General features: G+C 33.8%; 2 protein-coding genes across 2 annotated transcripts; one reads left to right on the top strand and one right to left on the bottom strand.

The window, feature by feature from the left end:
- Positions 1-347: 347 nt before the first annotated feature.
- Positions 348-2,624, bottom strand: LOC116144315 (cytochrome b6-f complex iron-sulfur subunit, chloroplastic-like). The gene is made up of 5 exons (XM_031430067.1): positions 2,463-2,624; positions 2,110-2,351; positions 1,530-1,647; positions 785-967; positions 348-663 (listed from the first exon to the last, which is right to left on the bottom strand). Exons 1-5 carry the CDS (start codon positions 2,499-2,501, stop codon positions 556-558), a joined length of 690 nt encoding a protein of 229 aa, XP_031285927.1. The 5' UTR covers positions 2,502-2,624; the 3' UTR covers positions 348-555.
- Positions 2,625-7,530: 4,906 nt separating this feature from the next.
- On the top strand, positions 7,531-9,411 carry LOC116107482 (putative cyclin-D6-1). Its single transcript, XM_031394067.1, has 6 exons — positions 7,531-7,905; positions 7,988-8,068; positions 8,160-8,255; positions 8,343-8,544; positions 8,647-8,777; positions 9,065-9,411. The coding sequence occupies exons 1-6, from the start codon at positions 7,669-7,671 to the stop codon at positions 9,356-9,358; spliced, it is 1,041 nt and encodes a 346-aa protein (XP_031249927.1). The 5' UTR covers positions 7,531-7,668; the 3' UTR covers positions 9,359-9,411.
- Positions 9,412-11,715: the final 2,304 nt, after the last annotated feature.

The following is an 11,715-nucleotide window of genomic DNA, read 5'->3' as shown; positions in this document are numbered from 1 at the left end:
CAACTTATCTTGGGGATCTATTGAACACCCTACAAACTCAAATATTCAAGTAAGCTATAATATTATTATAGTAGGTACCCCTAAGGTTTGAACTCAAGAATTCAAGGAATAAAACAAACCTCCTTAACCGTCGGACCAATCATTTGGGGTTGAGTTGTACTATAGTACACCCAATTTCTGGATGAAAGCCCAACATGACATATTCATCTATAATCTTCTTTTAAATTGACTTTGAGATCTATATTGATAAATATTAATTATTCACATATGTTATAATTAATTTGGATAAAGAAATTTTTGGTATGAAAATTTTGACAAGCAAATAAACAAATAAGCACTCAACGGGCTACTTAATAGGATACAAAGAATGGATAATAGAAATTGTTAATATTACCAAGATTACAAGTGGCAGGAATATGATTACAATCAGGTACCTTGCAGTATATGTTTATAAGCTCCATTTCAGAAAACCACAACTCTATGATTACAGGATGTTTATGCCATGTTGCGAAACAAATTGATCCACTAGATGGAATGAAAAGCTCTGGAAGAAGTTTATGCCCACCATGGTGCTTCACCAGTTCTGAAATCTGTCTCAGTCCATGGAACAAACACTACCTTGCCATCTGCCACATCCACATTGGCATGAGCCAATGCCAAGGACTGTGGCAAAAAGTAGAATTTAAGTTTGTTATAATCAATTATGAAACAGAAAATGATTAAAGAAAAGTTGTACTGAGATCCATGAAAATGAGCATAAGGAGCATAGATATGATTTGCTTACCAATGGAGCAGGTCCTCTCACAACTCTTCCTTGGTCATTGTACTGAGAGCCATGGCAAGGACAGATAAACTTGTTCTCAGCTTGATTCCATGGCACGACACACCCAAGGTGAGTGCACACTGCATTTATTCCATATGATGCAAGTGTTCTGTCTTTCTCCACAACAAGGTAAGTTGGATCTCCCTGAAGTACACAATAAATTTCAATCAGATTTCAAAGTACTCATAGCTTCACCATCTCCCTATAATACAACATCAAGTTACAAGTATATGCTCGTTCAATTTCCTCTCTTTCCTCCCATTCATACTCACCCAGGGCGCTCCTCGCCATTGGAGACAAATCTAAAACTATATAGATGGAAATGACTGGTACAACAGGACAAGTTTCAAACCAGGGAACTCAAGCTTTGCGAATGAACACTCCAGGACAAGATATAGAAATTCCCAAACATTACCGTTTATTATTTTTCATTTTTACAAGAAGAGGCGGGGTTCACTGAATGATCAAGGTAAAGGTTATTTATTTGATACGTGCATGCAAAGAAAAAGGAATAATTTTCAAATTGCAAATTATTAGTGGTTTTGATGGTTAAAACAACAATAACCAAAAAAGCCTTAAATTGGTGTCTAGATAGCTCATCAGATTATCCTTATAAAAACATTATAGAGCAAAATTTCACAATCTATGTTTTGCCGCAAATACATTGAGAATTATTGAGGGGAAACGACAAAGAAAGCCTTTGTACCTTCAATCCTTGTGTAAGGGTTCGGTCACCAGGGCCATGGTTCTCAAGCCATTCAGAAGCAATGACATCATTGCCTATGGCATCTTTGGCAGTGGTACCGCCACCGGCACCTCCTAATCTGTCATCATACCGACAAAAGTTAATAAAATTACAAAATAGGCAGAACTACCACAGATTTTCTTCGCATTTATGGAACAACGAATCCGTTTAACCAAGAAACGATAAATTTCCACGCAATCATAGCTGTCTTATTTCAGAACAACAATTCTTGATTAAATTTAGTTGTAGTGTAGGTCAACGAGAAAGGCTTCCTTTTTTCCATGTTCATAAAAAATCCTGGTGAAAAACATCATATTCATACTTATGGTTGAGTTACACTTGCATAATTAAAATTTGAATAGAAGTAAGCAGAAAGTATTTTACTAAATATCTGTGAAGTCTGAACAGTATGAAGCTGCTTCTTATTTGGTTAATTCTATGATGTAACTTAAAACAATAATCATTTCAGCAAATAACCAAAAATCTGTATGATGCATACTGAGTAATATAGAAAACATGACAAAAAAAACGTTTTACTCACCCAGGTGGGGCAAAGAAGGTGGCATAAGGAACCAGCATAAATCCAGTGGGAAGTGAAAGGGCACCCACCAGAAGCAAATTCATAAGCTGCCTCTTGCTCATATCTGGCACTCTATCAGCCGGAATACTAGTAGCCTGGCACTTGATTTTGATTCCTCTGTCCTTTGTAATCATATGGGTCCTGGTTGGCTTCCCAAGAAGAGCTCTTGATGGAGAAAACATACCACTCTTGCTTGAGCATAGCTATATAGAGAAACTTAGCAAAGTGAGATTTCATAATGACATGCACATTGTTTATTTATAATTCAAAAGAATTAGTTTTTTCTTCCTTTTTTTTTTTATATTTAAGAATACCTGAGAAGGAGTTGCAGGAGAAAGAGTGGAGGAAGCCATAGTTGAGATTGGAGTAATGGTGTAGAAGAGACTGAGCAGTATCTTGGTTTTTGTAATTGAGTTGATATTATGGAGATCGGAAGTAACGACGACCACAATAACAGTTAAAGTGGATAAGGCAGCAATATGATGCCACATATTTAGAGATGATGCTTTTTATCTCTCCTACACTAGTTGCTCATCCCCAATTTTGGGCCTTACTGCCGATTCAGCCTTTTGAAAAAAGGCCTCGTAGATGTTGAATGACTGGCCATAGTGAAAATCGAGAGACGGGATTCTAAGAGGCCCGGGGTCTAATGGAGAACGAAAACAACGTTGTTTTTTCAAGATGATATTTCATACGCTATGGTATAAGTTAAAGAAAGCTACTGCAGACCATTTTTTTTTTTTTTTTTTTTAAATTTATTTTACACTACACTTATTAGTTTTGGTATACAAATTGACGTGGGATTTCCTTTTTATATCATATGATTTAATTTTTTCACTATTTGATCATTATGTAGTACATTGTCTTGTTTACAGAATTTATAATCGTAATATTGGTCCTACCCCCTTTTTCTTTATTAATTACCCTTTGACATGCATAAAATAAACAAGTTGTTAAGTTAATAATATTTGCTGCATTTATTTCACTGTTTTTCCACCATCCTATCCTAAAAACTCAAAAATGCATTTGTTTCAGTATTCTCAACATTCAATTTTACTTTATCCAACTCAAAACATTAACAATTACCTTTCTTGTAAAAATAATTCAATTCAACTTAGCTTTACTTTTTCTAAAATACTATTATGAAAAGTATCATAATAGTAAACCAAATGGAGTCATAATTTTCGTTTGTATTTTATAAATGTGTCAATAATAGAACGAGGGAATGAAAATAGCACTTTTTGTGAAAGAAATTGACTCTAACAATATTAAAAAAAAAATTGTAAGTTGATGCTATATTTTTTATACGCATGTCAGAGAGTAAAGGTGAGAAATGAGAAAGTGAGTATAGTTAACACATTCAATAACAAGCTTTGTAGAGTAGAGCCCATGGGTCAAACTGTCTATACTTTATATTGGGCTAGCTGCTTGACTGCTAAGAAAAACTAGAATCTGGGCCATTGTAAGATATCTAATTTGATTTTAAGATCTTTATAGGTGTGGGAATAATGGGTAGTGAGAAATAATAATAATGATGTAGGTTTTGGGATTTTGTCCAAAGTGGAGAAAGAGAAAGGAAAAGGCCCACTGGGTTTGTCTACATTCTATGATATATAATGATGGTGTTATCTGCATGGGTGTTATGGCGTGAAATATCCACTCATCATATCACCTGCATTTCTCTCCCCCTTTGTCTCTCTATTTTATCATTCCAAGCGTGCTCATCATCCCATCCCCAATCTCTCCCCTTTTCCTTTATATATTAATTCACTATGGGATTGATTATATTTATATGGAAATGGAAATGGAAATGGAAATGGAAATGGAAATCATTCATAATTATCAACTATGTTTTCACCCTTTATTCAACCTTCTCAATTCACATATGTCTTACCACACCTAATTTTAAATTACTACAGTACCCCACATTTTATATCATCATGCGGCTGTTAGTCTTATATGTTAATGTTACTATTGTCCACGTTCTTTGCAAAAGTATCCCAGATGCAAATGTATATATAAATAATTATAGAGATAAAAAAAAAAAAAAAAGTAAAAGGAGAGGTGTAGTTGTGGGTATCTTTGGTTTCTTTAGGCTTTCTCTTGCACCAATGCGTAGAAAGAGAGAGAATCTATATTATCATCGTCAAAGAAGAAGACACCCAACAACAAAAGTGATAAGGTAAAATATAAATGATATACTGATTACATATATTCATAGATAAATGAATAAAGAAGAGAGAGCTACAGGATGGAATGAAGCAAGCTTGAAGCAAAGCCCCAAAAGAAAAAAATGGAACGTTCTTCAAAGGCATTTCGAGATGATGGAAACTTAAAGCTGTTTAGCTTTTTGTGATATCAATAACTAAGCTTTTTGTCTCCCCAACTCAGTTCTTAACTATATTATAATTCCTTATATTCAATTACTGAAATCACACTCTAATTTAATTTACTCACTTACTTGTAGAATCCTATGGAACAACCATTTAACTAATGATTTTCATGCATGCGCAAACCTTGCATTGCTTTCGTCTTCTACATGCCTCTCTCTTTGCATTCTGAGAAATTACTGATGAATGAAAAGAAATATGCAAGATGAATTTGATAATTTTAGATACGGTGATTGGCGATGATAGATTTTTGACAAATCACCGAAGATGTTACGGCTATTAATCATGTAAATTATGATGTCAAGGTTGATGTTGTTGCTCTTGTCGGCAAAATTATAATGTCACAAATAATAACATAAAGGGATTTTATACGGCAAAATAATGATATCTCCTCTAATTAATAACGCTCTGTTAATAAAAGAAGATGGAAAAGTAAGAAGCTCCTCGTGGGTTTCAAGCACAAAAGGCACAGGTCAAATTGTTAAATTGATTGGTGAATAATTTCAAAAGTAGGTGCATTGAAGAATTATGTCGGGGCCCTTTTTTTTTATTATTCACTTAAAAATGACCACACATATGATTGTTTGGTTTATAAAGTGAGAAAATGCTTGTGTGTTCCCACCAGCTTTACCTTCACAGATTAATCCAAACTGTTGAGCGAAAGTGATCGAAATTCGGGGTGTTACTAAAGGACAAAACAGATAGATAAGGCTTCTACATAGAAAGTTGTACAATATATCTGTCATACTAATTAGCACAATTAGTCTTTTAAATTGCCTGCCCATTGTATTTTAGGATGAATGTCCATGATATGATCATTCATAAAATTGGCATTGAAATTTGCAGGAATATATCCATAAAAGTGTAAATGATATCCCTTGGAAAATTAGGGTGAACCGTTCAAAACTGGTCCCGTATATATCTTATATGATCAGGATAACATGAAATTGGGGAAAAATTTTGCCCTCAGCTGGAAGAAACAGTGTTCTCACTTAATTCCAATCTTTAATTAATAGCTGCTACTAGGTAGTCTGCTACATCAATGGCAATTGTGTCAGGCCCACACACAGCTTAACCCTGAGAAATTAACACAAAGTTTGATATTAATCCTATAACATATTAGTTTACCTGCAAGTCTATCAGTAGTTTAAATTAAGTCGCGGATCAACGACAAATTGACTCTACTTTGGAGGAAAAGTCTTGAATTATTTGAAATAATATTAAACTTTTACAACTTGATCAGTTAACTTGGGTAAGTTCAATTGATTACAATTTCTTCATTGACTTCGATTATAATTAAACATATTAAAGAATTGCGGTCCTATAAATACTTAGTTTTTAATCCTACGAGTTATGACGCCAAACTAATTAATGTAGTGAAGAGTTCACATGCTTATAACTGCAGAAGTTTTGTCTTATTAATAGTCTCTTCCATTTGTAAGGAGAGAGCTAGCCAGTCTTTCTCATTGAATACAAGGGACATGAACACAAGCTGTCAACCTGCAACCACATAAAAAATTAATGCAGAATTGTAATATCAGCAAGCTTTAATTGCGATTTGCGTATAAGATGATTTAGAAATGCATAGTGGGAGTGGGGTGTTGAAGACTTTCACTTGTAGTAGTTACATGGTTTGGTGTGAAGAAGGCTACAATTCAAACTTGTCATTGTCCTTGAATTTGTCGAATAATGTTTATATGGTTTAAGAACCGAGGCCCACTTGGTCTCTTTGTATTTGATTTTTGTGAGATGTGAAGAGGGTGACCATACTCAATTAATTTGAATCAACAAAATTACTTCTTGACTTAATTGTGCTAGCTTGGTTATCTCTTAATTAATTAATTTGATTTGATTCTTTCTTTTTTTCGATGAGTTTATATCTCATTCCCATATATGTCAATTTTTTTTTTTTTTTTTAACATAAGATGTCCTAATTTTATTGTACTTTTTCTACACATTTATTTCCATATATCTTGAAGCAATTAAAACTTGTACAATTGATGGCAAAATTTGAATAGGGTTGGGATATTTATTAAATGCAATCTGGTTACAGAATTTTCTCTCCTTCTAGGATAAGGATAAATTTCGGATATGGGTAAATATTTGTAAATTATACATAACAAGGAAGCTTGAAAATCTTTACATTAATAATTTCAAAACAGGTATTACTGAACTAGTGTTCATAATTATCTTTTTTCTTCTCCTCAAAAGTTAAATGTTCACACATTCCCCTAATATTGTGAAATTGATATTATTGGATAGTGGGGTAGATATGGCCTAAAGACTTGGAAAAAATGGCTAATTTCTACATATAGATGAATTTTCAGTTGGGTCATAAAGTGCTTGTAAAGACAATATATCATCATGTAATATATTTTCTTAAGATTTTATTTAAGTAATTATACGGATAAAATGTTCCCTACCCATTCTCCCTGACGTCTAAATTATCTCAATATTCGCTCTTTATTTCACAGAAAGAATGGTTAAGTTATAATATTCAAACGCCTAAAAAATGTTTAACATGCGAAAGAGAGATTTATTTGATTATTTCAACCTGCACTAGCAAAAAAGATGGCCACGTGTCACAGAAATACGTTAAGAATAAGATAAGCCCATGTCAGAACAACCTTATGACTATTAGCTATTATTATATTACCATGCCTTATTCTAATTCAGTTACAAATAATAAAAATCTATCAAGAAACAGGCACATAAATTCTTAAAATTCTCAAGGTAACACGTTGCAAAATCTTATTTGCTTGACTGAACAAAGTCTTAACAGTTGAAAACTAAAGTGTGGTCTTGTTGATCTTCAAACCAATCTGCTTCTGACAAAGCTTGAACCTCACAGCAAAAATGGCTCTATCTGATCCCAGCTCCCAGGTTTTCCTTCCCAATAAAAGAGAGGCAGTTTAGCATATGTCAATGCAAAGCATTTCTGAAAGAATTAAGAAACGCACAGCTAGCCATCTTCATTTGCCAAGGAGTGAAGTTCAAGTCTCCACCACACCACACAACACCATCTTTTAATAAAGATATCATATCATTACTCTTTAACACTCTCTCTGTCTACTACTACTAGTACTAGCAACCAATTTTTTCACTCCTTCATTTGACTTTTAACTAATGCATGTGTATGCTCTTCTACTCATCAACTGATCTTTTACTCACTCACTCAATGGAGTTCAATCTTGAATACCCTTTTACAAATTTCCAAGACCTTGTCCTTGATGATGATACAGAAACCTTACCATCTCTCTTCCTCGTTGAATCTGATCACATGCCTTCAGAGGACTATCTGAAGTCTCTCAAGAGCAGTTCTTCTGATTTCTCTGTTAGGCAACACACTATCTCTTATATCTTCCAGGTACTTAACTGTAAATTTCTAAGCATTTCCTTTTCGTCGCTCAGTTCTGATTTCTTTATTTTTTTTTTTTTTTTTTTTTCAGTTTTCCTGTGACTTTGATCCGTTATTATCATATCTTGCTTCCAATTACATGGATCGTTTTTTATCAACCCAAGCATTGCCGGTAAGAAGTCCTGGTGACTCTTGATTATCTTTTTTGTTATGTTTCTTAATTGGTGGTTGTTTTGAGATCTGACTGAATCTTGATAATGTAGCAACCAAAGCCTTGGATGCTTAGGCTTCTTGCAATCTCTTGCATATCTCTGGCGGCAAAGATGAGGAAAATAGAGTTCACTCTCACTGATTTTAAGGTAAAGTTTCATGTTTCTTTCATACATTAGCTTATAGTAATTCTACAAAATCCATAGAATACTTTTGCTGAAGAATTTTATGTACAGGAGGATGGAGGACTAATATTTGACACACAAACTATAGAGCGAATGGAGTATCTCGTCTTGGGAGCTCTGAAATGGAGAATGCGTTCAATTACTCCCTTTTCTTTCCTCTCCTTTTTCATTCCTCTGTTCAAGCTCAAAGACCCTCCATTAAAACAAGCTCTTAAAGCTCGGGCAATTGAAATCATTTTCAAAGCTCAAAGTGGTAATATTTCGATACCCAGAAAAAACTCGCAACTACGATTTGTTTACACCATATCTATCTCAATTCTAAGTCTTTTATTACATTGATAATATCGTTACGCAGATATCGAGATTTTAGAGTTCAAGCCATCAATTATCGCTGCAGCGGCTCTTCTCTCTGCCTCTCTTGAACTATTTCCTTTGCAATTCTCTTGCTTTAGAAAGGCAATTTCCAACTGTTCATATGTAAATAAGGTAAATCTTTATTAATTCTCCTTCTGTTTCTGTTCCTTTCCCCAAGTTATTATTAATTATGATGGTTACAATGGTTCACATTCTGAAAGCTAGCGTCTTTTGACTTCTAAAGACTAAAGCTTTGTATTTTCCCCATATCAGAGACCAATAAAAACCCATACATTTTTTAGTATGTTATTATTATGACTGATCGAGAGGTAATGTAATATGTTATCTTGACTTGGTTAATTAGCTTTATCGTGCTTCAAAGTAAAAAAGTTGAATATTTAATGGTAATATTGTTGCAGGAAAAGATGTTGGAGTGCTACAATTGCATAGAAGACATAATGATGGATGGATACGAGTCAGGATTTGAAACGGTGTCCAGCTCAGACACGCCAGTCAATGTACTTGACCGGCGATTTTCAAGCTCAGAAAGTGATAAGACCCTTGGCTCCACCACCACCACCACCACAGCCCCCAATACTCAGCATAGCCTAGAGAGAGATGCCAAGAGGAGAAAAATGAATGGTTTCTGTGACAATCACCAGCTTTCCCAGGCCCAACAGCACACCGCTAATGCAACTGGTTTCTATAGTTAATCAATCGCCTGGTCCTTTTGAGAGTGACCCTAGCTAGCTACCTAGCAGCAGGCAGCTGCCTAGCAGCAGGCAGCTGCTTCAAATAAACAAGTAGAATTATTATTTTTAAAAAAAAAAAGGGATAAAAAAGAATGGGCAAGAAGTTGATGTTTCATGGACAAAATCAATGCCACAGGATCTCAGTACGACACATTTGCTGTGTTAGCTAAAAGAAAATCAATGAAGGCTAGAAGAAAGAGAATAGAATTTTTGTTTCCTTCTGTTTCTAAGAAGCTAGCGCGTAGCAGGCAGCAGCAAACAAAGACAAAACATTACTTTGAATTGTAGGGGTTCAATTTGTGTTTCTGTTTTGGTTTTAGCGCGGTTATGTCTCTTAGTTTCTGGCAGAAGAATAATAAGACAGTGATAATAACAATAATAAAACAATAATTTTCTCGGAAGATCAAATTAATATTTTTATATTTTTTTTTATTAATGTTAATTCATGATCCTTTTACTTTAACTGTAAGAATAGTCAGCGTGGGAAAGCTGTACTGTGTCTGTGTTTGTGTCCCAGGATTTGCATTGAACATGTTGGGGCTAAAACGATTGTCAATAAATTGTATAGCTCCAAAAGCTTAATTTATTATTAAATTATCAAGATCTTAGGGACTATTTTAATGAATAGAGATGATTTATGGTCCCCAGTAATAAGATTTCCCTATCTATTATAGCTGGACGCCTGGACCACTTCATCAATGCATCAATTCCTATATAAAACAAGAAAAAACTTCAGGGTTTTCTTTTTTAATTATTATATTTAAAGTAATTTCATGTTTTATAAAGAAAGCCAGAGAGTTACACCACTCTACATCCATGATGCAACAAAATTATTACTGAAATTAAAGCTTTGTGTTAGCTAATATTTGGGGTAATAACAAGCGGATGCAAGCTTAGTAATATTGTATTGCTAAAACCCTAGTTAGTAAATACGGGTACAGCAAAAAAAGGGTACAAAAATTATACGGATATAATACGACAAATGGTGAAAAATACGTTTATAAAAATTCGGCCATAAAATTCGGATACGAAAAAAATACGGTACAGGTATATACAGGTTTAATACGGTGTATTGTCAATAATACGTTTTGAAAAATATGGCAATATCAATCTTAGTTTTAACAATTTTATGGACTACCTGGTTAAAAGCAAAGTATTCAATTAATCAATAACACAAATACACAATATATAACTGATATTCAAATTATAGTCTCCAGACTCGAACACAATATTTAGTCAAGATTCAATTATAGTGTCAAATTAAACACATAATTCATAACAAAATCAAAATTCAAAGTCGAATAAGAGCTCCAAACAAATAAAATTTTGTTATAAAGAAGAGTTTAATGATCAAAACTCCATTACAAGTAAGGGCAAAATGATCAATTAACATTATACATAAAATTTAATATTCTCCCTAAATCAAAATTTAATATTCAAAGTTCTTAGCCTCGTCCCTCTTGTTCACCCTATAACCCTTAAAAACACCTAATATCCTCCCTAATCTTTATGATTCTAAAACGCTTTAACTCAAAAATTAACCAGAAACATAAAAAAATAAAAATTCAAACAAACAAATCGTCGGCCAGGTTGCGACTGGTGGCAACACCCCTGACCGCCGAACAGCCAGTCCACCACTGAGCTTGAGCTGAGGAAGAAGAACTGTTGACTGCCGAAGAACTGAAGAAGAATGACTGGACGAGATTTGTTTTAATTTTTTGTAAAACCCACCAAAACGACGTCGTTTTGGGGGTGTGAGATTTTTTTTTTTTTTTTTCAAAAATTCGCAAATAATTCGCGAATTATACGGGAAACCTTATTATACGCGAATTATACGGCAGATTTTATAAAATACGTATATGCGTGTTTTATACGCGAATTATACGGATGTCCGTACAATTCGCGTATAATACGCGTTTTTACTAACTAGGGCTAAAACTCAAAAAAACTTTTACCTTATGTTGGTACTTGATTTTGATACCAACGACTCGCACGTATAAAGTGTTAAATTGTTCTTATAAATTACATGTGAATGATTCATGAGAAGTGTTTATGGCGCTGAGATGATATATATTTAATAAAACATAAATAAAAGATGGACAAGAGGGATTTTTATAGTGGTTCAGATGCTTAAAGCGAATCCTACATTCACTGCTATTTTATTATTCTCTGACTATTTTTATGATATTGCCTGTAAGGTGTACAAAAATTGAGAAATGCTTTGTTTTACAGAGAAAAAAATAATGAAACTCAAATTTATGTCCATCTCTCATATGTCAAACCTCTCATTTTCACGAATAGAGGTGCTCATTTATACC

The sequence above is a fragment of the Pistacia vera genome, unplaced genomic scaffold (genome assembly GCF_008641045.1).
Source record: "Pistacia vera cultivar Batoury unplaced genomic scaffold, PisVer_v2 Contig1, whole genome shotgun sequence".
Lineage (NCBI taxonomy): Eukaryota > Viridiplantae > Streptophyta > Magnoliopsida > Sapindales > Anacardiaceae > Pistacia > Pistacia vera.
Note: the sequence above shows the minus strand (reverse complement) of the source record. Positions and strands in the feature narration are given on the sequence as shown.